The sequence below is a fragment of the Fistularia commersonii genome, chromosome 30 (genome assembly GCF_037954325.1).
Source record: "Fistularia commersonii isolate RoL2024-O1a breed Wild chromosome 30, RoL_Fcom_v1.0, whole genome shotgun sequence".
NCBI lineage: Eukaryota > Metazoa > Chordata > Actinopteri > Syngnathiformes > Fistulariidae > Fistularia > Fistularia commersonii.
In genome coordinates, this window is record NC_141313.1 from 12341802 (window position 1) to 12368257 (window position 26456).

The following is a 26456-nucleotide window of genomic DNA, read 5'->3' on the forward strand; positions in this document are numbered from 1 at the left end:
TGCAGAGCGGTGGTGAGGAGAAGCAACTCCAAACAAACTGTGGTCCTCATCCTTCGCTCAGAAGCTCCACACCAGAACAAGATCAGGTCCAGGTCTTCCCTTGTCTTCATCAGTGATGGACGCCATGAAATGAACCTGACCTTTGACAATTAGGATATGGTGCTCGGAGGGCCGGGGGCGGCGCCAATCACAGCTGGCCCTGGGATGAGGGGTGGGGCTTAACTGAAATGGCTCAGCTAACAATCATCCAAATATTCACCCTCCAATTCACCTGCCCGCTGTTTTTGTACTGTTTTAGGAAGACAGAGAATCTAGAGAATCCAGGCAGGAGAACATGGACAGTTAATAGAAAAGTGTCCGGCTCTAGTTTGGTTCCAGGAACTAGCCTCCTCCAAGGACTCTTCTCACTGTGCATCTTCGCAGGCAGCAAGAGACCAATGAAGAAGAAAAGGAAGACAACATGGACAACATGGAGATGGAAGCTGGCCCAGCATTCATGGAATAATAGCCATGGACTGTCAGATGGTTGGAGTGTTTTTATAATAAATCCTTCATTAATCTCCATGGGGAAATTCGTTCTCATTAACCCATCATGGATGAGCAGTAGGCTCCCATACACCAGCACCAGGGGAGCAGTTAGGGGCTCAGTGTCTTGCTCAACAACACTTTGACACATTAGGAGGAGCCAGGAATTGAATGAGGAATGTTCAGTTACAAAGACGATCGTATTACCTCCTGGGCCCCTGAATTATTATCTCCATGCGAAGAACCCCGTTAGCTATTAGCTTACTCTGGCAATAATATCAATGTTCCTTGACAAGCCCTGAAAACCCCTCTGAGGTGTAGCAGGCCAGATGAGCTTGGGCCTCTCAGTCACTCAATTTCTCGCTGCTTCTGTCCATTTTGACCCCCAAAGGTTTTGAAAATGTGTATGTGAATGGATGTGGCTTATGAGTTCCACCACTCAACAATCACCTGAGAGTTCCTGCTAAGATCCCGCATAATAGGATCTGAGGTCCATGGTCACTGTGACCCATCAGAGCAGCATGGATGCGATTCATCAGCAAAAGTTGATTCATGTTGAGGGAGATGTAAAATGAAGCTTGTAAATATTCTAGGGCTGAGCAGATGAAGTCCAACCATTGGTCTTTGTCCTTGAACAGTCCAACAGCAGTCCAGGTAATGTGGAGAGCAGGGGTTTCATTCTTCATTCTTTGATTTTATTTATCAGCAGTCCAGATTCACCAGAAAGATCTGACACAAGCTTCCATCTCCTTCAGGCACCAGATGATTGAGGAATCTTGAAGCTGTCTATATTCTTCTAACACCACCTGGAGCCTTTTTAACACACAAACTCCACCCTGGACTTTCGTCCTCATCAAACCTGCATTCATCTTCTTCTCAAAGTTCAGAGCTTAGCCCTGAAGGAGGTCGTTTCCTGGCCCTTGTCCACCAGGGCATGATCACCTCAGGAGGAGAGTACTGAGGTATCACCTCAGTGTTTGGTCCCAGGAGAGCAGGGTGAAATGGGGAAGCGGCAACACACACACACACACACACACACACACACACACGGCATGCACCATGCATCATTGCTAACACCTTCCAGTCCAGTTTGGCTTCAGCTAATGTGCTAGTATGCTGCTGCAGATGGAGATGTCTGGGTTCCAGATGCTGTTGTTGCAGGTGTTCCGCGGGCTGGAGCTCCCTGACCTCTGTCCCTCCTCCCTCCTCCTGCCTGGCTCCTCTTGGAGAGTGTAGCTGCTGCCTTTATGTGTTCTCCAGCCTGCGGATTGGTGCCGTGATGATGGAGCCCCTCGGTTCTGCTGAACTGGGTCTGCTGTCCACAGATCCTTCCCAGGATTCCCCTGGATGTGGCCGGCGACACCATCAACATCACCCCAGGCTCCAGGAATACGTTGCAGGAGCTTGTCAGCATGGCATAGGTTCTCCACTCCATGTTCTCCTCAAACACGAACCCCACAATGTGCGAGATGTTGTAGGGGGCATAGCACACCACAAACACAGCCAGGGTGGTCAAGGCGACCGCCAGCACCCGCCTCTTCCCCACGGGGCGCAGGTTTGAGCACCAGATGATGGCGATGCAGCGTAGCGTGCAGAAGGATGTCACCACAAGTGGCATGAGGAAAAGCACAACTGCCATCTCCAGACGCAGCGGCAGCAGGACGGCCAGCTGGGTGGCGTTGAAGCGGTTGTAGCAGGCGGACACATCATCCTCGGTAGACACGAAGTTGGCCCCGCCTTCCGCCAAAAGACCAATGCTGATGTGCAGCAGCACCAAGGCCCACAAGGTGGCACTTATAAAGCAAGAGATGCGAGCTCGCCTGTACTGCTTGTAGATGATGGGGAAGGCGATGCTGAGATAGCGCCCTACTGTCACCGCAGTGATAAAAAGGCAGCAGCCATAGAGCGAGGAGAAGAGGAAGAAGCTGAAAATGGGGCATACCAGAGCTGGGAGCCTCCAGTCCTGCAGCATTGTCTCCACGGCCTTGACGGGCAGCCAGGCTACCAGCCCAAGGTTGGCCAGGCATAGGTTGGAGGCATACACCACGTTGGGTGTGGTGCCATATTTGCTGGCCTTGCGGATGTAGACGAAGAGCACCAGCAGGTTGGCAGGGAGGCCCAGCAAGAAGGTGAAGGTGTAGACAGAAAGGGCCACACAGTCCTTGCCAGCTATCTCCATCCCTTCAGCTCAGAAAGCGTCAGAGCTGCAGAGGATGTCCAGGGAAGAGCATCTTCCATTCACCATGATGGGATGAGACGGTCAGGAGTCCTGAATTTTCTGTTTTCTCTGTTTTAGATCCCATCCTCCAAAAGTTTCCCTCGATGACTATGAAGGCTCAACCGGGACAGAGGACACTACGCGGAAGCAGGAATGGGGGCGGTGGCCAGGAGGTGGTTCAGGAGCAACCCCATCATGACAAAGATAAGAAGATGTGGCCACTCAAGCAGAAGTCGTGGGTATTTAGCAGGCCCCAGGTAGCATCTGGCTCCGGTGAAATGATTCAGAATAATGTGACAATCAGCCTAGGTTTGGCCTCCCCGAGCCACCCAGCAGTAAAAACATAAAGGCCTGAGGTGCCTCTCCTGGTTTTATGGTGCAGGATATTTTCACCCTTGCGCCAGGACCGCGGGCGTGCTGTGAAAAGGCTTTTGCCTATGTAAATTAAGCAGAAAATGCACAATCGGCATAGGTTTGTTGTGGAGGCATTTTATGGGAGTGGAAGGACAGATACATATAAGTGAGCCTCTGAGAAAAGGCTTTTAGATTGGCCCGTGGCTCAAAACAAATGTAAACGCACAGTAAATGTCTGAGGCATTGTTGAAAACACCTGCTAGACCAGGCAGAAGGTGTACAACTAAGTCGTTTGTGGTACTTCCCATGCAGAGCAGGTCTGGACCATGCTCTTTAGGATGATCTATAAAAACACAATGTTCTATCAGGAGCGAGCACCTGGAGACGGGGACAAGGAACTTCGGACAGATCCCAGCTCAACGTTGGCAGCTTTCTGCCTACAGTGGTTGGGGTTGAAAGAGAACCTTATCGTGACAGAGGGGTATGACAGTTTGGAAGGACTAATGATTCATCACTGCTAATACCATTGGCGCTAACAGCTACAGGCTAATAGCTTAGAGGACACAATTAAAAAATTCAAAAAAGAATTAATGGCGAGATGCTGCAGTAGATCAAGTAATGCCCCCTGGGAAGCTGATCAATTAGAGAGCCTGGGGTCTCTGGAGAAGATATGAGGTTCCTATCATGCATTGATGAAGGTATATGTTAAAAGTTTTCTCTCTATATTCATAGCTATGTTATTTCGACTACTCACATGAAGACAGCCAGGCGTGTGAGCACAAATGGCCTTTGTCCTTAAACAGGAACCTACCCCCATGATCGTAAATTCAAATGAGCATAAAGGTGTTGCAGCTCAGTGGTACAGCACATTTTTCTCATGCATGACAGCGTCTGCCAAATGACTGTAAAGCAAATGGGAACCTGCACCCCTGATAAGGAACCTACCCCCCTGAATGTACACAGGAATTACCCTCTCCCTGTATATGATCTTGTAAACAACACCAATACACATTCACACAATAAATGGCCAAGCCAGGAGGAACTCGGTGGGATTCTCTGAATCTTGCTTCTGAAGAGTGTGCTGAGTCTCCCCCTCTGCAGAGCTCAAAAGAATAGTCGCTTGTTCGTCTTATTTCTTATGACAACCACAGCCTCCTCTTTACAGGCTTAAACTTAGACCAGCCTGAATTAGAATTACTCCCCAGCAGTATATGTCTCAGGAGAAGATAAGAGGTTCCTATCATGCATCGATGAAGGTACGTGTGCAGAAAGGAGATGAAGAGCGTGAGGAAAGAGAGAGGTGCATTATGCGCTATCCCTCAGCAGAGTAAGCTAATGGCAGCATCACTATGGGTTAGGCTAAAGCAAACTCTAAGCTTTCCCAAAAAGAAAGGTTTTAAGTCTGTTCTTTCAACAGAGAGGGTGTGGCTCCCTAGATGGAGAACTGAAAATTGCTCCACAGAAGAGAAGAACAGTAACTGAGAGCTCCACCTCCCATTCTGAGGCTCCAGGTGGAGACGCATTGATGACAGTCCAAACAACTCGTATGGACCAGACCCATCCAACAGCAGATCCAGATCACCTAAGCACTTTGCATTTCAAAGATAAATGTTATCTTCTTTTCTCTTCTTGCCCTGGTTCCTCTTCACATGGTGTCATACCTCTCACACAGCGCTGTCCATCTGCAGGCGAGGACGGTCCTCTCAATGCTGTCTGGAGGACTTTTTATCTAGTCTGCTGATACCTGTGAGACAAAGTTCACGTTGGTGTCTCTGCTTCAGAGCTCCAGCATCTGCTGATCAAACAGCTCTAGAGCCAGCAGCCATCAAGGCTTATGGACAATTACGGTAATGACCTCAGCTGAGGTATTCCACCTCCATGAGAGTTGTCTCCATGAGATGGGTGTAGGTGACAAACAGCCAGGGCGCCATGGAACACAAAACATGCAGACATGAACCACAGACACCAGCTTTTCCATTTGTTGGACTTTAATTCGAAGTGAAACCACAAGGATTCTGCAGGAAGCTGTGAAGGTCCATCAGCCTCCAGTTCCATCCCTGAAAGTAAATCAAGAAGCACCTCCGTCATCCTACTGAGTCAGAAGCTGCAGGTCCTTCCTCCCGCTGAAGTTCATGAGGGGAACGAGGGGAACCGGGGTGTTGTCAGGACGGGCTGTGGATGGCAGGCGGGTGCGGGTCTCCATGCTGCGCTGCTCCAGAGACATAGCCTCCTGCTTCCTGCTGAGGTCCTGCCCCATACGAGCGTGATGGAGCTTCAGTTTCTGGAGAGAAAGTCTGAATGAAGAAGAGGAGCTTTCAGAAAAAAAAAACTTTCCAGATGTGAAAGTCTTCATCCTGGGAGATGTGGAGTTTGTCCTTCTGCAAGAGGGACATCTCACCGCACCCCGGAGGAGAACCGAGGGCTTGGAAAACACAGAGGGAACTCACTGGGAGTCAGACAGCTTCTGCTTCAGTACAGCAGTGCAGGCCTCCAGCTGAGCCACCTCCATCACCAGGCCATGCTGCACCTGGACAGAAGAAGGAAGGCGATGTGTCCAGACACCCTGGAGAACCCTGATCTACCACTGCAGGCATTTGTGCCGTACCTCGTCTCGGCACAGGTCCACGCCGGGTCTGCAGGTCCTGGTCTCCAGTCGGGTGTGGGCCAGCTTCAGGGCAGCGGTCTTGGCTTGCAAGTCTGCATCCAGCCTGGAGATGTCACTGTCCATGTCCTCCATCTCCTCCTCAGTCTGAGGGTAGAAGCACTCTGATGTTCACACATCAACGACCAGATAGTTCAAACCCAGGCAGGAGATCATGGCGAACAGAACCCACAGTCGGATCAGAATCAGGAACCTTCTTGCTGCCCACCTGTTTGATCTGCCACAGCAGCTCATTGAAGGCCTGCTCCTCATGGTGGTGACGTTTCCGGTGAGCAAACTCAGTGGTCCTTCTCTGGGTCTCGAGCTCATTCTGCAGCTGAGAGAGGAGGACGTGGGTGGAGGTGAAGGCTTATCTCCAGCGTCAGCATGGAGCCTTACCTGGGCTCTGCTCAGATTGATGTCTTCCCTCATCCGCTGGGAGGCCCTCATGACCTCCTGGGCTCGGGCCACATTGTTCTGGCTGAACTGGACCCACTCCTGGGTGGTGGAAGAGCTGGACCAATGACATCCCGGCATTTAACCATGTTACCTCCACCCAAACAGGAAGTGGAGCTCTCGGTTGGAGCTCTGCTCTGTCATCCACCCCCCCCAGCCATAGGGTACCTGGGAGGGATGCGGGTGGGGTTGGTCTTCAGAGAGATCTGCGGGGACTCCAGCGTGAGTGACAGGCAGGACATGTCGATGTCCAGAGTCTCCATCTTGTTCTGGAGGTCGGCGGTCAGCTGATGTCGAGCTTCCTGTAACACACTGAGAAACCAGACAGTCGCTGGAGAACGTCAAGAGAACCGCGAGGAGCATGAGGAAGATGCAAACCAGTGAGGAAACCAGCCTTGGGAGACAGAAGAGGAGAAGGTTCAGGTCTGGTTTGGACCTTCTTACCACAGCAGCGCCAAGGCTCTGTCGATGTGCTGCTGCTGTAGAACCTGCTGCACCCTGTCAATCAGCTCCACTTCCTTTTTCAGCTGCTCCTCCACTGGGTCTGCGACCCGCTCGGGCCCCCGCCGCCCCTCCCTCAGTGACAGGCACTCCAGGCTGACCTCCAGCAGGAGGCCGGTTCCTGCCAGGTCCTGCTCGCTCCGGGCCTTACACTACCCGAAAAACATAGAGGTCAGCGCAGGTTCTGCTTGAGGGAGAACAGCTTAACCCCCCAGGAGGAGCAGGAGAACATCCATGGAGAAATTACCAGCGTCAGGCTCTCCATCTCTTCATCCACCTTCTGAGCGCAGGCTTCCAGGGTCTCCTTCCAGCGTGAGACATCCCAGAGCCGGTTGCTCAGCCGCCGGCAGGTGTCGCCCTCGTCCCAACTGGTCTGCAGGAGGAGGGAGAGAAGATGGTTCGGTTGAAGTCCTTGTGTGAAACATCTGGGAGAGAGGACCTGGAATCTGAACATCACCCTTTCCAAAGACATCTCGTCAAAGACCACCTCCAGGTGGTTAAAGGTAAGCACACCAGGCCTCACGTTGAAGAAGCATCATATGTCAAGTAAAGGATTATAGATGGAGGTCTCGTGGAAGGTGGTGGTCCCTCAAAGACCTTGACGGGTGGTGCTTGGAGCTGGCCAAGGCCTTACCTGGCAGGCGGTGTGGTCTCGGACCGAGCGGATTTCCTGGCGGAGCAACCGGCAGGCGTGGCGCTCCTGTTGGGCTGTGACGGACAGCTGGCGGTTGGAGCTGTTCCAGTCGGACGGGCTGTGGGGAAAGCCAGGCTTGGAGGGGAATGCGGACATGGTGTCTCCTCTGAACCAGACGGAACCAGACAGAACCAGATGTCAGTTAGTGGGGTGGACTTTCACTGGAGGCCGTACTCCGTCACTTCTAGGAGATCCATCAATATTTAACCAATGACAGATGAATAACACCCCCCATAGCTGTCGTTGGGGAGGCGGCTGACCATAATTTATTTATGAAATGAGAAATATTTGATTTCTTTGACGATTGTGATTTCATTCAAATATATTAAATAAAAATATATAAATTATAACGTAATCTTCTGAACGGAAGTGCAGAACGAACTTTTGTACTCACAGTCAGATCCTGAGGTCTCCCGCGGCCGCCGAGCGTCGCTGACCCGGTTTCCAGTGGCAACCAGTGGCGGTCTCCTAGCGACGTGGTGACTGACCGTGGTGACGTCTAACTCCGGAGTGGGGGTGGGGCGCGCGAGTGGCTCGCGGAAGTAGCTCGGCGGCCGCGCTTGCGTTTGGAACGTCACGGCTGACGTCAGAGGTGGTGATCGACGTCTATAAACAGGCGTTTTAGCAGACTCGGGTTAGACCTCCACCTTCAGGTCCAGGTGGAGTCCACCAGTTCCACCTTTAATTAACCCCATCCTCAGGTAGAGTCCATCTGCTCTATCCTTAATCAACCTCCACCCTCATGTTCTGGCTGAGTCCAGCAGTTCCACCTTTAATTAACCCAGACTCTCACATGGAGTCCAGCAGCTCCACCCTTAATGCACTACCCTTAATGAACAAAGTCCAGGTGGCGTCCAGCAGTTCCTCGTTTGGAGTCCAGTAAAGACGGAACACCTTGAGACGATGCTGAAGAACACCTTTAATCTTCCTCTGTACAAAACACAACATGGGACCAGAACAAGTTGACACCCCCCGCCCCCATTACCTGAGCGACACCTTCACACCAGCAGGCTCCTGCTGAGACCTTGGACTGGACAGGCCCCCTCCACCCACCCCACTGCATTCATTTCCTACCAAACCCACAAAGAAGTTCCTGTAACCTCAAGTTCTGTTCAGTATGTCCAAGTGAGCCAGCGCTATGTTTGAGGACCACCGTGAAAGAACAGGGACAGACCCCCAACTCCACCAGCTCAAATTAATTAAGGTGGAGACATGACAGGAGGTACTTCAGTGGCAGGAGGAAGATGAACCACAGCAGTAGAAGTTCACATCTGAAGCAGGTGGAACGTTCCATGTGGATGGTGCAGGGTGAGGGTGAGGGTTCCATAAAGAGTTATCAGTTTCTGGAGTCACCGAGCAGCTGCGGGAGTAGGAAGAGGAGGGACTCCTTCCACGCCCTCCCTACAATTCTGCTTGGTCGTGGCTCCAACGCCCATTCTCCAGGGGGCACCTGGGCCCTGGCTCTGATCTGGGGGGCACCGGCAAAGTCACTGTGGCGTAGCGTCCCCATTCAGTTCCACACCATGTTGCTGCAGCTGAGAGCGCAGGAGGGCATTGTTGTTCTTCAGCTCCTCAATCTGAAAAGAGGAGCAGAGATGTGTCAAGAGCACAGACGGGTGGTGAGCAACAGGTGGGGGTACCATGAGGACCTGATCTACTGAGAAGGGGTTACTAGACCTTAAAACACTTTATAGCCTTGACTTTGACACTTTATTGTTTTATTTGTATTTCTTATTCTCCCCCCATTTTTTACTGTTTATACAATTTCCTACTATTATTTATTATTGTTATGTTTTACTTGAAACTCTGGTACAACAATTTCCTTCGGGATAAATAAAGAGGTGTCCCGAGGAGGTGTAGGACCTGTTGTCTGAGCAGCTCGTTGTCCATCTCCACCCGCTCCACCTCCTTGAAGCTCTCCTGCAGCCGCTGGTTGTTCTGACGTAGCTCTCGGATGTAGTCGCAGGCTTTGGACAGGATCCCACCTTTGCTCTGGAAAAAGGCACCAACCTGGAGGTGTGAGGATGGGGCTGCCGAACCCCACCTCCACCCTCAAACCCTTCAGTTGGAGAGAAGCGCCAGAGGATCTGACCGAGTATGAAGCAACCAACCACTCACCGCCCCAGTCCTGCTGTCCACACTGCAGTCTGGGATGATCTTGGAGAGCGTGACGATCCAGTTGTTGATCTTGTCTCTACGTCTTCGTTCCACTGAAAGACAGAAGAGTCAAGTTGCACCGCTGCCACCTTACATCTCCATGGAAACACAGTAGGCGAATCCCTGAGGCCCATCCAGGCGGTCAAAGGAGCACACCTCAGCTCGAACCATCTCGCTCAACCGCCACAAACCTTCATTGTGCTGCGCCCGCCGCCTCTCGTCCCTTGGGGCCCGCGGACCATCTACCTTCCTGGAGAAGAACAGAAGAAGTTCAACCCCAAACCCTCAACCCAACCTGGGAGTAGACGTTTAGAGGGACGGAGTTTAGCAACGGAACTATGTCGGCTGAGTGGGCAAGGGAGGAGGGGGTTACTCCCTGTCTGGAGCACCATTTGGTCTGGGAGTATGTAAGACCTTCTACCCTGAGCTGGTTGGTTGTTAATAGTGGTGTAGTAGTGAGTAATGATGGTTTATTCACTCTGTTGGAGGAGTATTATGGAGGACAGACTTTGGGGTACAATAATTGGGATGGGGGGGGTTTGAAAGAGTACTATTCAGAGGGCTACTTTGGAGAAGTCCTTTGGAGTGGGTACTTTTGAAAAATAGTGCTTTGGGGGAGTACTATGGAGGAGCACTTTTTGGAAGGCTACTTTGGAGAGCTTCTTTTCACAAGAGTATACCGAAGGAGCACTTTTTGGAGGCGTTTGAATGGAACTTGTCTTGTTTGGCTAACGCTGGTACTGATAAGCTACATAGAAGGAGACGAGTCTCAACCTCAGCTACATGCACGGAGAAGATGCCCCTCGGAGTTGAGGAAGCATCCTCAAATGATGGAGAAGATAAGACGATCCATCTGCAGGAGAGCAGCCGGTCACAGGGGAGGAGGGGATTTCTATGACATGGATTGGGGGTTTGGGTGGGGTGGTATGTGAAAGTTCTCCTCACCAGTCTGAACTGCCATGGTGGAACATCTGGCTCTCACTGAGGTCTCTGGGGACGGCAGGTAAGTGGACAGAGCCAGGTGTTCAGAAGATGGAGGATTTTAAACCACACTAGTCTTTCTATCTTCATCACTCCAAACAGACCCATACACACACACCACGTATCCAGCCTGGCACTCAGTTACAGGAAGTAGAGGCAGGGGGGGCGTGACCACAAGGGGGGGCCTGTGGTGATGTAGTGGAACAAACTGATGTGAGACGCGATGATGAATGTGTGTGTACTCACGCCGTGTAGGTGTGTGTGCGCGGGGCAATGGTGCGAGGCGCCGCTGTCTGCAGCACCTCCGGGGGGGTCATCATCACGTAAAACTGACCTGCGGGGGGTGGAGCTTAGGTCAATAATAATAATAAACACACTTTTGAGGGTGTCACTTCTCTGCGGGCAGCGCTCACCTCCTGCCTGCGTGATGGACGGGTCGGCAGCAGTCTGGACCGACACTGCTGTGGCTGTCCCGTCACTGACGGTAGCGGCAGGGAAGTAGGCAAAGCGCGTCTCACCCCCCACAGTCTCTGCCACTGGACTGCCCCCGTTGCTGAAGGGATTTTGGATGACGGCCTGAGAGTGGGGGTGGGGGAAAAACATCTGATGAAGCTTTGATCGCATGCGCACACACATACACACACACACAGACACACAGGGTCACCTGTGCAACAGCCTGTGGTGCCCCGGCAAATGCCGCTGTGGAGACCACGCTAACAGCGCCACTGCTGTCTGCTGCTGCTTCTATTTGATCCTCTGTCACCTGCACCACACGATAGGTCACCTGGTTCAAGGACAAAGCAACACTTCACTCAACGCATCCTTTAAGGAGCAGGTGCCTAGCAACAGTAACCAGGCAACCATAAGCCCCACAGCTGCAGGAAAACATGATGTGTTGCCATCGGCCGTTTCAGGAAACACACTTCCTGTTAGACACACCTGTGAAAACACTTGTTGGAGGAGGTTATCTGAAGGTGATTGAGCTGCATACAGGCAAATGGATAGACAGATAGATAGATGTCGGTGTGCGAAGAGGCTCCGCTTCTTTACCTGCCCGCCGCTGTTCTCCGTACGAAACTGGTACTGCACGTTGTGGTCGGCGAACGCCGCCTGCTGGACACCGGCGAGGGTCACCGCCGCGGGATCCTCCGCCCCGACGCGGTCCCCTGCAGGGAGACACCAGTCAGGCCTCAGGCATCCAATAGTCAATAAGGTGATTGATTGATGAAGAAGAGACGGGGTCCCCACCCTCCTGCAGCTGCACCACCTCCTCAGCGTCCTGCTTGTCGTGACTGAAAAAGAGGAGAAAAGCTGAAGTCTGGAGTGTTCACCGGCGCCCTCTGGTAGCCGCGGTGGGGAGCAGGACGTAAATAAAGTTAAGTGGTGATGAAGGCAGGGGACGTCTTCATCACGGGGGGGGGGGGTAATAAATCAATAAACACACAAACAGCAGCTGTATGTGTGCCCCGGATGTGACAGTCCATCATCTCATCCAAGTCTGGTTCGCCCCCCCACGCCCCTCCGGGACCGGGGCCCCTTCCCGCCTTTACTGCAAATCTCCACATTTCGCCGCCCCCCCCAAACCCAATCCCTGCAGAACGCGGGGGCCCCGGGTCGGAGCCGGACGCCGAACTGTCATAGCGAGCGTACGGCAGGACCCCGGGTACCTCCAAGCCCCTCCAGGCCCCAGGCTCCTCCAGGCCCCTCCAGGCCGCTCCAGACCGCGCCGCCTCTCACCTCGCCGTGCCGTCCAGGCTCTGCTCCAGCATCTCCATGAGGCCACGGCGGATCACGGGGCCAAACAGCGGGTCATGTGAGGGCTACGGCCCGGGACACGTGAGGGGCCCGCCGAACGGAGCTAAGACGGAGGCCGCCGCGGCGGAGCGGTGCGGCGGGGCGGAGCGGAGCGGACGCCGCTCTGCGCGCTGACGCAGCTTGGCTGGGAGGCACCGCGGAAGAGGGGGTTCGGACCGGGTCGGGGAGGCTGGACCAGGACGACGTTCCGTTGCCTGTATTGTTGTCCTCGGAAGTGTAGCCGCGGATTATCAGCACTAAACTGAGGCGGCGCGGCGTCCTGCGGCCGGTAAGACACGGAGTGGATCCGCGGCCCGGCCGACACTGCGCAATGCAGCCCGGGAACCGCCGCAGTCCGCGGGGTCAAATTAAATCACACAAATAAGTGTGTGTGTGTGTGTGTGTGTGTGTGTGTGTGTGTGTGTGTGTGTGTGTGTGTGCGTGCGTGCGTGCGTGCGAGTGTATGTGTGTATGTGTGTGTACGTAAGCGCGCGCGCGTGTGTAAAGGTCAAGTGGTCTCCAGGTGTGTGTGAGATCACGTTCTCCGCAGCCGGTCCTCCTAAACCTGAGGACTTGTTGGTCTCCGCAGGGTTCCCCGGTCTGTGCCTCGTCTGGGGCCCCCTTCCTTGTCCGCGGGCTCAGCTGACTTCTAAGGTCCAATACGGGTTTTCCGGTGAACCACATGACTCGGAAGCCACTGCGGCTGCGCAGAAGAGCGCCAAGTGGCCTGGTTCTTCACCGCCTACGTCCGCCATGGACGTCCGGACTCAGAAGGGTCCCGGTTCCGGTCCCGGGCCCGGTGCGAGGGTGAAGAACCGGCTGGCCCGACATGGTGCTGCAACCTGCCAGCAAGGGGGGTAAAGCAAAAAGGTCCCACACACACAGATCAAGATGGTTCCGTTTAAATGCAAGAACAGCTCTTTACAGGAGCTCCTCAACATGGAAGACATTAACAGAGGTTCTCCATCATCTGGAGCTCAGTCTTCTTCTGACGTGAGTGAAACATGAATGTGCAGGCAGGGTGGTGAACATCAGCCAGAAAGAAAGGAAAGGTGGATAAGACGAATGGATCTGGTTTCGAGGCGCTAACGAGAAGACAGGAAGCAGAGATGAAGATGTGGAGGTTCCTCTTTGGGATCAAGACTGAGACCATCAGAGGGACAGCACATGTTGTGGTGTCGCACTGATATGGTTTTAGGTTGGAGCTGCCAGGCAGGAGTCCTAGTGGAAGACCAGAGATGGTTTGTGGCTAGAAAGGGGGGGGGGGCAGAAGTTAGTTGGTGTGAGGGGAGAAGGTTAGATGGAGGCAGACGATTGGCTGTGGCCCCTGAAGGGAGCAGCTTGACGTAGAAGTGCTCAATGAGCAGGTTACGCCTTCTCCTGGTTCTCTGGAGGAATCGCACCAGCCTCCCTCAGCAGACAACATACCCAGATTTACCAGGCATAAAGGGGGACAATCTCTGAAATGAACCCTTCTGAGCTCCAATCTCCTCTGAGATGTTCCTCCTGAGCTAGCACTAATGATCAGATCATGTCACATTCTCGTGCACTGGCACATGAAGGTCTCCTGGCTCCTGCCTGTGTCTTTGTGGTGAGCAGTGACTCATCCACCCAGGTCACACCCCCTCCACTGAGGCGGATGGAAAGATGGAGGCCCTTGGGCCGTCCTCCTCAACCCTCCACCTTCCACGCCTCTCTCATTCTTTCCTAAATGGGCCTTGAGATGGCTTTGGACTGCAGTCTCAGGCTGATCGTCATCAGAGGCGCTCTCATCTCCGGATCTCCAAAGGTAGGCCCCCTCAACATTCTCACATCTTGTGGCGGTTGTCTTCTGTGGATCTTTTTTCTGTTTTGGGGAGGGGATAGGTTCACTGAGGGATTTTGAAGTTTCCAAGGCTTCTGAATCCAGTGGTGGACCTTCTGGCAAACTTAGTCCTCCACCCCATGTGTGTATTTCAGGCAGTTAACAGAAGGTGCAATGGCTACGCCCAAAAACACCCCACACCGAGGCACAAACTCCCCACTGTCCCCCAACCGCATCACGCGGCTCCAGGAGAAGGAGGACCTGTGCAACCTCAACGACCGGTTGGCCGTGTACATTGACAAGGTCCGCTCCCTGGAGACCGAGAATGCCGGCCTGCGTCTGCGCATCACAGAGTCTGAGACAGAGGTGACCCGGGAGCTGACAGGGCTTAAGGCGGCCTACGAGGCGGAGCTGGCCGACGCTCGGCAGACCCTGGACTCGGTGGCCAAGGAGCGTGCACGTCTGCAGCTGGAGCTGGGCAAGCTGCGGGAGGACCACAAGGAGCTGAAAGCCAGGTGAGCCACCTCCAGTGCACACCTCCGTAACTTCTCCTGGTGGAGCCTGAGCGCCTGGCTTTTGGACTTCCAGCTCCTCAGAGCCTGATGACTAAGTCTTTCCCGGCTCCTTCTCCTGCCCAGGCAATCATCCTCTCACAATACGTGGCAGTGTTCAGCCCTCTTTGCCTTTATTTTCCATAAATATTGAGTCGGTCGTTGTGTGTTTGGCAAAGCCCGAGCTGTTGCTATGGTAATGACTAAGCTAAACACCAGCATCTGTGGGTTGTGGCGAGCAGATAGACGGCATGAGTCATAGGTCTTTCCTCGTTCCTCTCTGTCCTGCCCCACATCCAGAAATAAATCTAACTGGGGACTTTAGAAGGGTGTGATGAACAGGAACAAACATATCCTGGTCTCCACAGAAACACCAAAAAGGAGTCAGAGCTGGCGGGAGCCGTGCAGAGGCTCAAGGACCTGGAGGCCCTGCTGAACTCCAAGGACGCCTCTCTGACCACAGCCGTAGGGGAGAAACGCAACCTGGAGGTGGAGGTTCGGGAGCTAAAGGCACAGATCGCAAAGGTAACCGCGGACCAGCATGGTCAGGCTTTGCCTGGACCAGGTGCTCCTAGCTGGTTCATCAGCTACTGAGAGAACAGACCATAATAATAATAACAATAATAATAATTGTATTGAGAACCAATAACCATAATTAACTATGAACAAATAATGATATTTATTATTGTTATCATAATTGATTATGGATAACTGAAACTTAATATTATTAATCAGTAATAATAACTGTAATGTAATATATGTCACTAATGCCACTAATGATTATAATAATATGGAAATCCAATACTATGATTATAAATAAATAAATGGTAATGTTAATTTTGATTTATCATGGATAAGTAAAACAACTAATAATTAGTAATGAATAATACTTGTAATTAAACCGTCATGATTATAATTAATACTAAAAATTTAAAAAACGGTTGCCAATAACTATAATTAACTATAAATGATAATTATTATTGTAATTGTTAATTGGGTAATTAATTATCATATAATGTTGATTATGTAATTATGATCATTACTAATAAATAATAATTGTAATTAATCACACATGATTATTATTGATACAAATAATAAAAAAATATTGATTGCCAATAACTATGGTTAACTATAATAAATAATGATGCTAATTGTAATTGGTCATGGATAGTTGATGATTAATTATAATGATAATGAATAATAATAATTGTAGTTGATAGCTATTGATAGCTACGATAACTATGATTCAAATAAATAAATAATAGTAATAATTTTAATTTTAATAATTAGATTAATTGACCAATAATTATTTTCGTTATTATTAATATAATAGTATTTTAACAAATCACTTAATGCTATAATTTATAAAAAATGATTGTTGTTATTATTATTATCATTACTATTATTATTATGGGTGGCAGGCTGGTACAGTGGTTAGCACCTCCACCTCACAGGAGAAGGGCCCTGTTTATTGGAGACCATTCACTGTTCAGACAGGTGAATGGTTGCATGTCTCTATATATGGCCATGAAATTAATCAAGGGTAAAACCTAGCGCTTATCCATTCACAGCTTCAATAGGCTGCAGGATAAGTATAGATAATCAATGAATTAAATATTATGAGGATATTCATTTTTATATTTTTCAGAGTGCTGTACACAGGATGAAAAGTAAGTATCGCAGCCTCTGAACCAAGGAGGGATGGGGTCTGTGGGTCATGTGACCCCAGAGGTGCAGGGTCCGTGGGTCATGTGCCACCGAGTGGCAGTGTCTCTGGGTTATGTGACCTCAGGGGCAGGGTCTCTGGGTCATGTGACCTCAGGAATGGGGTCTCTGGGTCATGTGACCTCAGGGGGCAGGGTCTGTGGGTTCGCGGGGCACTGAGCATGAGCTTCACTGTGCCTCCTGCTGTCCCCTCACAGCTGGATACTAGTTTGGGCGATGCCAGAAAGCAGCTCCAGGATGAGATGCTGAGGAGGGTGGATGGAGAGAACCGCATCCAGACTCTCAAAGAGGAGCTGGAGTTCCAGAAGAACCTTCACTCTGAGGTTGGACCTTCTGGTCTACACCACCAGACATTCCTCCATGAGAGGAGGAGACATCTGGCCGTGGTTTTCAGGTGAATGACTTCCACGTCCTGGTTCTCACGTAGGAGCTGCGGGAGGTGAAGCGACGCCATGAGTCACGCATGGTGGAGCTGGACAATGGCCACCAGCAGGAGTTTGAAAGCAAGCTGGCAGATGCTCTGATGGAGATGCGCAACCAGCATGAGCTACAGGTCAAGATGTACAAGGAAGAAATCGAGAAGACCTACAACTCCAAGGTAAACACCAGAGCTTCTGCAGCGGGGAGACCTTCCACAGGAAGCCAAATTTTCTTCTGCTGTGTCCTTCAGCTGGAGAATGCCCGCCAGTCGGCAGATCGGAACAGTCACCTGGTCGGAGCTGCGCACGAGGAGCTGCAGCAGACCCGGGTCCGCCTAGAGTCCATGACGGCCCAGCTCAGCCAGCTGCAGAAGCAGGTGGATCTCCTTGGCTCTCGGAATCTTCACCGTTAGTACTATCCCTGATTTGATGCCACACTGACCTCCATGTTACCCAGCTGGCCGCTCGTGAGGCCAAGGTGAGGGACCTGGAGGATGCCCTAGCCCGGGAGAGGGACACCACACGCCGCCTATTGGGTGAGAAGGACAAGGAGATGTCAGAGATGAGGCAGCAGATGCAACAGCAGTTGGATGAGTACCAGGAGCTGCTGGACGTCAAGCTGGCCCTGGACATGGAGATCTGTGCCTACAGGAAGCTTCTGGAGGGCGAGGAGCAGAGGTACGGCGAGAAACTGGGTTGTATTCAGACAACGGCTAGATTCCTCCCCCAGCAGATCTTGAACAAAGTATGTTTGGGATCTTGTGGGTGGAGTCAATCATGCACTGTCTCCATGCTCTCCATCTCTTACCCCCAGGCTCCGCTTGTCCCCCAGCCCTCCGCCGACCAGGGTGAGCGTCAGTCGTTCTTCAGCTCGCTCGGTCCACTGCAGCTCGGAGAGCTCCCCGGCCAAGAGGCGCCGGCCCAACGACACGGACAGCGAGGCCTCCAGCTTCACAGGCACCGCCATGGCTCGCACCCGCATCAGCCAGCAAGCATCCGCAAGCGGGCGGGTAACTGTGGACGAGGTGGACATGGACGGGAAGTTTGTCAGGCTGAGCAACAAAGCCGATGAGGTGAGGGGACACCAGGCAGACCTCCAAGTAGATGTTTGAGGGTAGATGGTTTAAGTGGTCCACTCTGCAGGACCAGAACCTGGGGAACTGGCAGTTGAGGCGGCAGGTGGGGTCTGGGGCCCCCATCGCTTTCAAGTTCCCCGCTAAGTTCACCCTGAAGGCCGGCCAGCAGGTCACGGTAAGCACCGGCCTGGGCCTTGTATCACCCATTGACGCCCTGCCTGCCTCTCACCCTCTCCTGTATCTGCTGCCACCAGATCTGGACCTCTGCTTCGGGTGGAGCCCACAATCCACCCTCAGCCCTGTTGTGGAAGACTCAGCCCACCTGGGGCACAGGGGACCAGTTCCAAACCACTCTGATCAGCGCCAGTGGAGAGGTAACCTTCTGAAAGCAGTGTGTCCTAAACCCAATGGGTGGAGACACTGGACCCCTGCAGCTCCTTCGGCTAACGAAGCCTCTCTTGCAGGAAATGGCGATGAGGAAGGTCACCCGCACGCAGTTTGAGGACGAAGACGATGACATGGTAAAAATTCACTGATGCAACATGCGGCTGAGTGACAGTTGGGGGTGGTTGGCAACACCCTGTATTGTAAATATATGTTCAGAGGGAAAATGGATGAATATCTTGATCGCTATAATCTTATCTATATAGTCCTTTTAACTTATGTATAATTATATTTACACTTTTTTACACAATTGTCATACGTAACTAAATATTTTATAGTTATATATAAATATCTTTACATAGATATATAATTATCTTTCTTAAATATAATAATCTTCTATAATCTATCTATAATCATCTTTATACTAATCAATGAATATCTTTATGTTTATCTATAACTATCTTTATACTCATATATAATGATCATGGTGGCACAGTGGCGCAGTGATTATTGCTTCCACCTCACAGCACGAAGGACCTTTCTGTATGGAGTTTGTCTCTCCATGTCTGTGTGGGTTTCCTCTGGGTTCTCCAGTTTCTTCCCACAGTCCAAAAACATGCAGTCGGAAAAAATGGGAAAATTGGGAAAATTGCACCGAATGACTGAGTGTCTGTGTTTGTGTAATGGATGGATGGATATAATGATCATTATACTTATATATAAATATTTTACACTTTTATAAAAACATCTTGATACTCATGTTTACCAGTATACTTATATATAAATATCTTACTTATCAATAATAATCTTTACACTTATCTATAATGACCAGTATACTTAGATATAAGTATTTTACATCTGTATAAAAACATCTTTAAACGTAAATCTAAATGTTTTCTATCTCATCTATAATTAGCTTTATACTTATCAATAAATATCTTTCGACTTATCTACGAACATCATTCTACATAACTAATTAACTTCATACTTCATCACTAATTGTATATTGGTATCTTTATACTTATCTATAATTGTCTTCATATTCATGTTATAATATCCTTTTACATATATGATTATCTTTATGCTAATATAAAAACATCTATATACTTATATATGAATATCTTTTTTTATCTTAAGTATAATCATTTTTATATTTTCCGTATATTTCTTTGCAGTTGTATGTTAATGTCTTTTAGCATATTGTCTTAATACTTCCGTATAATCATCTCTAAACGTATTTGTAAAATTATGTTGATCTTCTCTATAACCTTGGAGTATACGTATGAAAACAGAAAACAGACCCCTCCCCCCAAACCAGCACCTGTGTTCCCGTCTGTGTCCAGCAGGTGGCGCACAGCACATGCGGAGACAGCGAGTACAACCTGCGGAGCCGGACGGTGGTGTGCGGCTCCTGTGGGCTCCCGTCGGACAAACCCACCAGCTGCTCCACCACCACCTCCACCTCTCGCTCCTACCGCAGCGGCGGTGTCTCCGAGGGCCTCGTGCCGCACTCCTACATCTTCAGCAGCACACCACGCAAGGTGGGTCACTCCACCCTGCATACCCTCCACCCTGAAGATCTTCCATTCTGCAGCAGATCCTCCACCCTCGAGACAGATACTCACTATGATTCTTCTCCTTTTTCAGAGCGGGACCAGGATGGAGAGCTGTCCAGTCATGTGAGTCCTGAACCGACAATAGTTCAATGACCCAGAATGGCCGGTTGTTTGATGCCAGGAGGATCTCCTGCTGAGGAACAGGCCCCCCGACCACTTATTCAGTTGAAGACCCAAACCCCACCCAGCCCTCTGGAACTATGTCTCATGTTTTCAATCCTGACTTGCCCAGTAGTACTTGGTCACAATAGTGTTGTGTTTATACCACTTTCACTCCATTTATTATCACAACATAATCAATGTCTGGCAATCCTTCTGACTGTGTAACAGATTTTGTTTTTTTGATTTAATCAATAAAGTAATCCCATATTTTCAGGAATTTTAGGCTTTTTTTCATCATCCGTCAGCAGCAGATTCTAACCGAGAGACTGCTCTTAATGTGAAATACGCATTCAGCCAACTATTTTTTATTGAAAAAAATCAATAATGAAACAATATCATGGCGTTCAAGAGCCCTCTGTCCTGGTGTCCACAAATTAAACGATCTCACATTCGGTGTTGAGAGGCCAGGTAAGTAGCACAACACAAACAACCAAATAAATGTAAATATGTTTGACGGGAAACGCTGGTCCTTTCATTTTTAGGTAGCCTTATGGTCATGTGACATGACGTGACACCGTAGTTCACAACACCTGAATTGTAACGTCTTAAAACCTTTCCTTTTACCATTCATTCTATTGAATAACACAACCTGTGTACAGTAGTACTCCTAGTGGCCTGTAGGTGGGTTACATATGTCCATTCTAAATCCAAAGTAACCTGACCTGTGAATACACTTCATTCACTGCATCTAATAAAGAAGCGAAGAAAACTAATGTTTTGACGTTTGGCGTTTGACATCGCGTAAGCTATTAAGAAGCGATTCCCCTCTTCGAAGCCACAGGGTCTTTATTTTGAAAGTACCCGTCTGCTGGGTGACGTATTTCTTCCCAACACGGAAGTAGGTGGTGTGTTTGTTATTGGCTGTGACTTCTCGGGACTTGTTTCTTTTCTCCATAGCTCTGTCTCGCCGAAAAGTTAATTGATTGATATCACTCGTTGAAATAAAACGAAAAATCTTCATTCATAACATTCCGGTGAATCTTTTAAACGTTATCCGGCTTTGTTACCGGGAGCTAGTAGCTTTTAGCGTGATTAGTTAATGCTAGCTAACTTCTAACACGGAAACAGGGAGACCGCGCCTAGGCGGATTCATCTTAGTGTCTATTTTAAATGTTAATCAATAATGTAGATTTTAGATTCATGCAACGAAATACGGCATTTAGTAGCCTTTATTTCTGAATGTTTGTATCTGTACACTGGTTGTTTCTAACTTGATGAGGCTTCAGTCAATCAGGAGGGGCATCGATTATTTCGCTCTGACATTAATCTGCTTGCTCACATTGTCATGAGATTATGTAACAGCATAAAACAGCCACAGCTATGTTCTGCATCCCATAGGTTTCTTGGAGGTTGTTGTTTATCTTGACATTGCAACGGAGTCCAGGAAGAGCCTGCAAAAGGATTCCCCAGGTTGTCAATTGATTTAAATTCTGAGCGTTTTGGTTAAGAAACTGTGGAAAGATAAATCTTCTCAACGGTATGATGAGAAATGATAAACTAATGTGTTTCTAGTCAGATCAAAGATCAGGTCTGCAGATGCCATATTCACTGCTGCCTCTCCATTATGGTGTTTTCTGCTCCAGCTTGGATCCACTTGGATGTTGAGCGTACGGGCCCTCCTCGGGATCAGTGTCCTGGTGACATCTCGGGCCGCAGCTGTCCAGGCACAGACGGGAAGTTGTGTTTCTGCTGTAGCGAATAGCCACCAGGGGCGTCAGAGCTGCAGACAGGCGTCCAGCGCCATGACCCAGACCCTCAGATACCTCGGGTAAACTCACTCGCTGCTCACAGACTTTGGGACCTTTCAAAGTCTTGGTGTGAAGAGTAAAGCTTACCTGACGCTTTTGAAAGATAATGAACGTCTTCACATTGTGTCCTGAAGTACCACGTAAAAGCTAGAAAAGCACAAGGTGAATAATTTATCAAGGAGAAAAAAAACACCTCTGTATGAATTATTGACTACATTGATTGATTATTGGTCATGGTGGATCCAGATGACAATCCTGAAGTGCTGAACCATTGTGATGGAGAACCTGGGATCTTGTCAATCTGAAAGAAATAGGTCTCAGAACCAAAAAAAGTGTAGTTATTTCTCCTGTTCTTTGGCCTGAAATGACTCGTGCAGTTGACCCTGCTCTAAAATCCTGAAAGCTAGACCAGTGTATCCCCAACCTTTTTGTGCCACAGCACACCACCACACAAAAATGACACAAAAAGTATATTTATTAAAATATAATGAAAATCAACTCTTGGGGGTGGCATGGCACAGGGGGTAGAGTGAGTCCTGGTTCCTCCTAGCCTGTCGAAGTGTTGTTGAGCAAGACACTTAACCCCTAACTGCTCCCCTGGTGCTGCTCGATGGCAGCCAACTGCTCAAGGTTCATCTATGATGCCTTAAATGCAGAGAGGAATTTCCTGCAAGAGATTTATAAAGTACAATTATAAATAAAGAAAGTCCATTTACTCACGCCAACCTTGGCTTGTTTAGTTGAAGTCAAAGCTGATATTCTTGCTGGAATTGAAGAAAGACATACATAGATCTTCCTCAACAGCTCTTAGTCTCTCTCTTTTTCTGCCTTATAGCAGTCCTGTTTGTAAAGCCCACCTCTCATAGATAGGTTGTGGAGAAAGGGAATAGAACTGAAATACTATGTGGCAGAAGTCAGCAAAAACTGTCTAAAGGTAGATCAGCAAAGCTCAGTTTTACGCAACAAGATCTTTACCTATTGTCTCGAATTGCAATGCAAATTTCATGCTAATGCACAACTTTTCCAACATTATCTTCAATATCAGAAGACATGGCTGGAAATTCTAATACTTAAGAGAGGGCTATTTTCTTTTACAGTGCAAGCGTGTCTTTTAAGATAATTTCACAGGCAGGCAGAATGAATGTCTCCGCTATGGTGTGTGGTCAGCTCAATTTAGTGATGAGTTCAGAACCTTAGTAGCTTAAAGTTATTGTCTTGGTGGTTTTCCTCATTAAAGCTGCCTGTTTCCCAGTATGTTGAAAAAAAAAAGTCCTTGTTCTTTTGAAATAATGGGTGTTTTGTCTGGAGATGACATTTAACTTTCCTCTGAACCATGGCACTGTTTCCCTGCACACCATACCACAATTTGCTCGGTTTGTTCGCAATATAACTTTAGGTGTATTGTCTTGAGCTCACCTTTTTTGTATTCTTCATAACACTACTCATGCTAGATTGACTTCTTTCTCTTTACAAATATTCGTCCATCACTATTATCTTTGCCTTTGCCTCACTTGCAGCATCACTATGTATTTTCATATTTATTGTGATCTCCTTCTAGTGGAAGAGAGTGTTATTGTTCTGCCTGTCACTGCACGCCGCTTACTTAGAGTACCAATCAGGTGAAATTGGATAATCTTCCATATTTATGTGGCATGGAAAAGTGGTTGGGAAACACTGCCCTGGACCCTCTGTGGGCTACTCAGACTGAGTGTGAGATGATCCACAGCCAGGAGGAGGCCCAGCACATTGACCAGGAGCTCTTCACCGAGTACGGCTTCAGTGTGGACCAGCTGATGGAGCTAGCCGGCCTCAGCTGCGCCACAGCCATTAGCAGGGTGAGACGAGGACTCGAATATACACCTGCTCAGGGACCTGCCTATTTTCAATACATTCATCCTGATAGGGGAAACAGCAGAACAATGAGGCGCTGCAGCTTCTAGATGTTTTGTCTGGTTGTGTCTCTAGGCGTATCCGCTCAGCTCCTTGGTGAAACCCAGGTCTGCTGTGCTGGTGATCTGTGGACCAGGCAACAATGGAGGTGATGGTCTGGTCTGTGCCCGACACCTCAAACTGTTTGTGAGTTGCCTGGTTTCTCCTGCTCTGGTGCTGTTACATGTCTGACTGAGATGGGAAAACAAAGAAAAACCTGCCTGCTGCAGATTGCAATCTTCTCCTGAGAAGGTTCCCATTGGGTCTTACCTCCTCAGGGTTACGAGCCCTCTATCCTGTACCCCAAGAGGCCCAACAAGCCACTGTTCCAGGGCCTGACTACCCAGTGCCAGAAGATGGAGATTCCATTCCTCACCGAGATGCCGGAGGTTTGTGTTCCAGCTCTGCAGCTCTTAAGTGCGACCCGGTTCTGAGTGAACACCCACATCCCGTGCGCTTGATGATCTTACACATGTATGACCTAATGGAAAGGTTTACCTCTCCTGTACTCTGTCAGGCTAAAGTGATCGATGAGGCCTATAACCTGGTCATAGATGCCATCTTCGGCTTCAGCTTCAAGGGGGCTATTCGGGAGCCCTTCGGTTCCATCATAGATATTCTGAAGACGACCACAGCCCCCATCGCCAGCATTGACATCCCCTCAGGTCAGTCCGCTCACCTGATCCGATGTGTATTTTGTCCACAAACCTGAGAAGAAAGTTTTACCCAGCAATGTTGAGCACACTGGAAATCCATATCCTAGCCCAGTTATCTGATGACCCATTTCATGTAGAGCAGGTTTGGACCACACTCTTTGAGATGATCTGCAGAAACCCAACATTTCCCCAGGAGCAAGCACTTGGAAACAACAGCAAGGAAACGCTGCCTTTTTCCTGGGCAGGAACCTCAGAGAGATCCCAGCTCAATGCCAGCGGCCTTCTGCCTTGACGATTAGTGGTGAAAAGACACAGAGAGGGGCAGAGAGATCTGTTACTAACATGCTAATAGCTTACATGATACAATACTAGCCTTAATATTCACAAAAGAAATAAAACAATGGCAGACGCTGGGAGGCTGCGAAGGATCCAAAGGACTCAGAAGAAGACATGAGGTTTCTAGCATGAGTGCAGACAGGACAGGGAGAGTGAAAGGAAGAACAGGTGCACCATGGAATATCGCTCAGCAGAGTAAGACTATGGAAGTATAACCAGGGGATAGGAAGTGCTAAACCCTGTCTCAGGTTTTCAGGCCACTGTCCTGCCAGGCATCCACCATTTTTATTTCTTTAATGAATTTTTAAACTATTACCGTATCATGTCAGATATTCGCATGAAACTTAGCACTGCTGGTAAATGACCAACCTTCTCACTCCCTCTGTCTCTATCTCACTCTTGATCTTTCTGTCCTCTATCGCTCTCCCCAACTGGTGGAGGCAGAACGCCACCCACATTGAGCTGGGATCTGTTCAAGGTTTCAGCACTGGTAAAAGGCAGTGTTCCCTCGCCGCCATCTCCAAGTGTTTGTATCCTGGGTTTCTGTAGCTCATCTTGAAGAATGTGGTCAAGACCTGCTCTACATGAAAAATTTCAGGAGACAACTAAATAATAAAATCTGACTTCAGTTGGAAAAGACAAAAGCATGAATTAGATTTTCTGAATCTTTTTGAGACAGAATATTATGTAACAAATCCTGGTCGAAGATACACCTAGGTTTCTAACAGTGGTGCTTGGGGCCACTGAAATGCCATCCAGAGAAGCTACATCATTTAGTGCTCCCTGATGTTTAGAGCCCAGAATGATGACTTTTGTTTTGTTGGAGTTAAGTAACGAAAAGTTGGTAGCCATCCAGATTTGGCAGAGCAATCGCCTTCGGAACTGAATATTACTGGTTCAATTCCTGGCTCGTCCTAGTGTGTCGAAGTGCTGTTGAGCAAGACACTGAACCCTTAACTGCTCCCCTGGCCCTAGTGGACAGCAGCATACTGCTCATAGTTCATCCTTGATGTGTTAATTGCAGAGAATGAATTTCCCCATAAGGGATTAATGAAGTTATTATTATTATAAATTATTACTATAATTATTTTTCAAGTTTAACATACCCATTGGTTTCATTTGGCTTCAGTGAAAGGCACAACTGGATGTCATCTGCAAAGAAGTGAAGATTTTTGTAGATGATTGAAAAGGAATCATATATCGGGTAAAAGATATTGGTCCAAGCACAGAGCTTATCAGAACCATAACTTTGGTGCAAACAGAGGACGCCTCATTTATATGTACAAATTCAGTTTTTTTCAGATAGTTTGTTCAGCACATGTGACCTTCTGATCCAGAGACCATCCTGAGCTGAGCTGTCTCTCAGAGTTGGTTTGTTTCTCTTAAGGTTGGGACGTGGAGCAGGGCGGTGCAGATGGTCTTCAGCCCGACATGCTCATCTCTCTAACTGCACCCAAGACTTCCGCCACCTCCTTCAGAGGACGCTACCACTTCCTCGGAGGCCGGTTCGTTCCACCCAGCTTGGAGAAGAAGTACCAGCTGAACCTGCCCCAGTACCCAGGGACTGACTGTGTGTTGCAGCTGTAGGAGAAGCTGAGAGGTTGAAGGAACAGTCTGATTCCCACTGGAGGTGTGAATGTGGTTCTTCTTTGAAGTCCAGAACTCAGAAGGTCATAGTGAATAAAACAAGTTCCCTTCATCATGTCACCTCTGGAGTCTGTCCCTTTTC

General features: G+C 49.2%; 5 protein-coding genes across 15 annotated transcripts; 2 read left to right on the forward strand and 3 right to left on the reverse strand.

Annotated features, from left to right (window-relative positions):
- Positions 1-1408: 1408 nt before the first annotated feature.
- Positions 1409-2704, reverse strand: LOC147216458 (free fatty acid receptor 3). Its single transcript, XM_086177597.1, has 2 exons — positions 1714-2704; positions 1409-1467 (listed from the first exon to the last, which is right to left on the reverse strand). The coding sequence occupies exons 1-2, from the start codon at positions 2702-2704 to the stop codon at positions 1409-1411; spliced, it is 1050 nt and encodes a 349-aa protein (XP_086033723.1).
- Positions 2705-5067: 2363 nt separating this feature from the next.
- tekt2 (tektin 2) lies at positions 5068-7916 on the reverse strand. Of its 2 annotated transcripts, none has more exons than XM_086178151.1 (10): positions 7784-7916; positions 7330-7495; positions 6943-7068; positions 6639-6847; positions 6363-6506; positions 6138-6252; positions 5968-6075; positions 5703-5846; positions 5545-5624; positions 5068-5391 (listed from the first exon to the last, which is right to left on the reverse strand). In XM_086178151.1, the coding sequence occupies exons 2-10, from the start codon at positions 7483-7485 to the stop codon at positions 5187-5189; spliced, it is 1287 nt and encodes a 428-aa protein (XP_086034277.1). In that variant the 5' UTR covers positions 7486-7495; positions 7784-7916; the 3' UTR covers positions 5068-5186. The 2 variants fall into 2 exon arrangements, with proteins under 2 accessions (XP_086034277.1, XP_086034278.1); XM_086178152.1 differs by having other exon boundaries at positions 5237-5378.
- Positions 7917-8288: 372 nt separating this feature from the next.
- On the reverse strand, positions 8289-13020 carry usf2 (upstream transcription factor 2, c-fos interacting). 6 transcript variants are annotated; one of them, XM_086178153.1, is made up of 11 exons: positions 12887-13020; positions 11776-11819; positions 11578-11693; positions 11192-11311; positions 10941-11103; positions 10774-10861; positions 10492-10536; positions 9738-9796; positions 9508-9599; positions 9253-9381; positions 8289-8966 (listed from the first exon to the last, which is right to left on the reverse strand). In XM_086178153.1, exons 1-11 carry the CDS (start codon positions 13003-13005, stop codon positions 8877-8879), a joined length of 1065 nt encoding a protein of 354 aa, XP_086034279.1. In that variant the 5' UTR covers positions 13006-13020; the 3' UTR covers positions 8289-8876. The 6 variants fall into 6 exon arrangements, with proteins under 6 accessions (XP_086034279.1, XP_086034280.1, XP_086034282.1 ...); XM_086178154.1 differs by having other exon boundaries at positions 9703-9796; XM_086178156.1 differs by lacking the exon at positions 12887-13020 and adding an exon at positions 12265-12675.
- Positions 13021-13099: 79 nt separating this feature from the next.
- LOC147216461 (lamin-A-like) lies at positions 13100-20272 on the forward strand. Of its 2 annotated transcripts, none has more exons than XM_086178149.1 (13): positions 13100-14110; positions 14281-14640; positions 15045-15201; positions 16599-16724; positions 16829-16999; positions 17072-17197; positions 17278-17498; positions 17635-17893; positions 17964-18071; positions 18151-18270; positions 18361-18417; positions 19624-19821; positions 19928-20272. In XM_086178149.1, exons 2-13 carry the CDS (start codon positions 14300-14302, stop codon positions 19961-19963), a joined length of 1920 nt encoding a protein of 639 aa, XP_086034275.1. In that variant the 5' UTR covers positions 13100-14110; positions 14281-14299; the 3' UTR covers positions 19964-20272. The 2 variants fall into 2 exon arrangements, with proteins under 2 accessions (XP_086034275.1, XP_086034276.1); XM_086178150.1 differs by having other exon boundaries at positions 19627-19821.
- Positions 20273-20884: 612 nt separating this feature from the next.
- Positions 20885-26424, forward strand: naxe (NAD(P)HX epimerase). Of its 4 annotated transcripts, none has more exons than XM_086178160.1 (8): positions 20885-21032; positions 21397-21468; positions 21642-21826; positions 23533-23641; positions 23772-23882; positions 24014-24124; positions 24253-24400; positions 26115-26424. In XM_086178160.1, exons 3-8 carry the CDS (start codon positions 21657-21659, stop codon positions 26312-26314), a joined length of 849 nt encoding a protein of 282 aa, XP_086034286.1. In that variant the 5' UTR covers positions 20885-21032; positions 21397-21468; positions 21642-21656; the 3' UTR covers positions 26315-26424. The 4 variants fall into 4 exon arrangements, with proteins under 4 accessions (XP_086034286.1, XP_086034288.1, XP_086034289.1 ...); XM_086178162.1 differs by having other exon boundaries at positions 20903-21032; positions 21397-21535; XM_086178163.1 differs by lacking the exons at positions 20885-21032; positions 21397-21468 and having other exon boundaries at positions 21687-21826; positions 23468-23641.
- Positions 26425-26456: the final 32 nt, after the last annotated feature.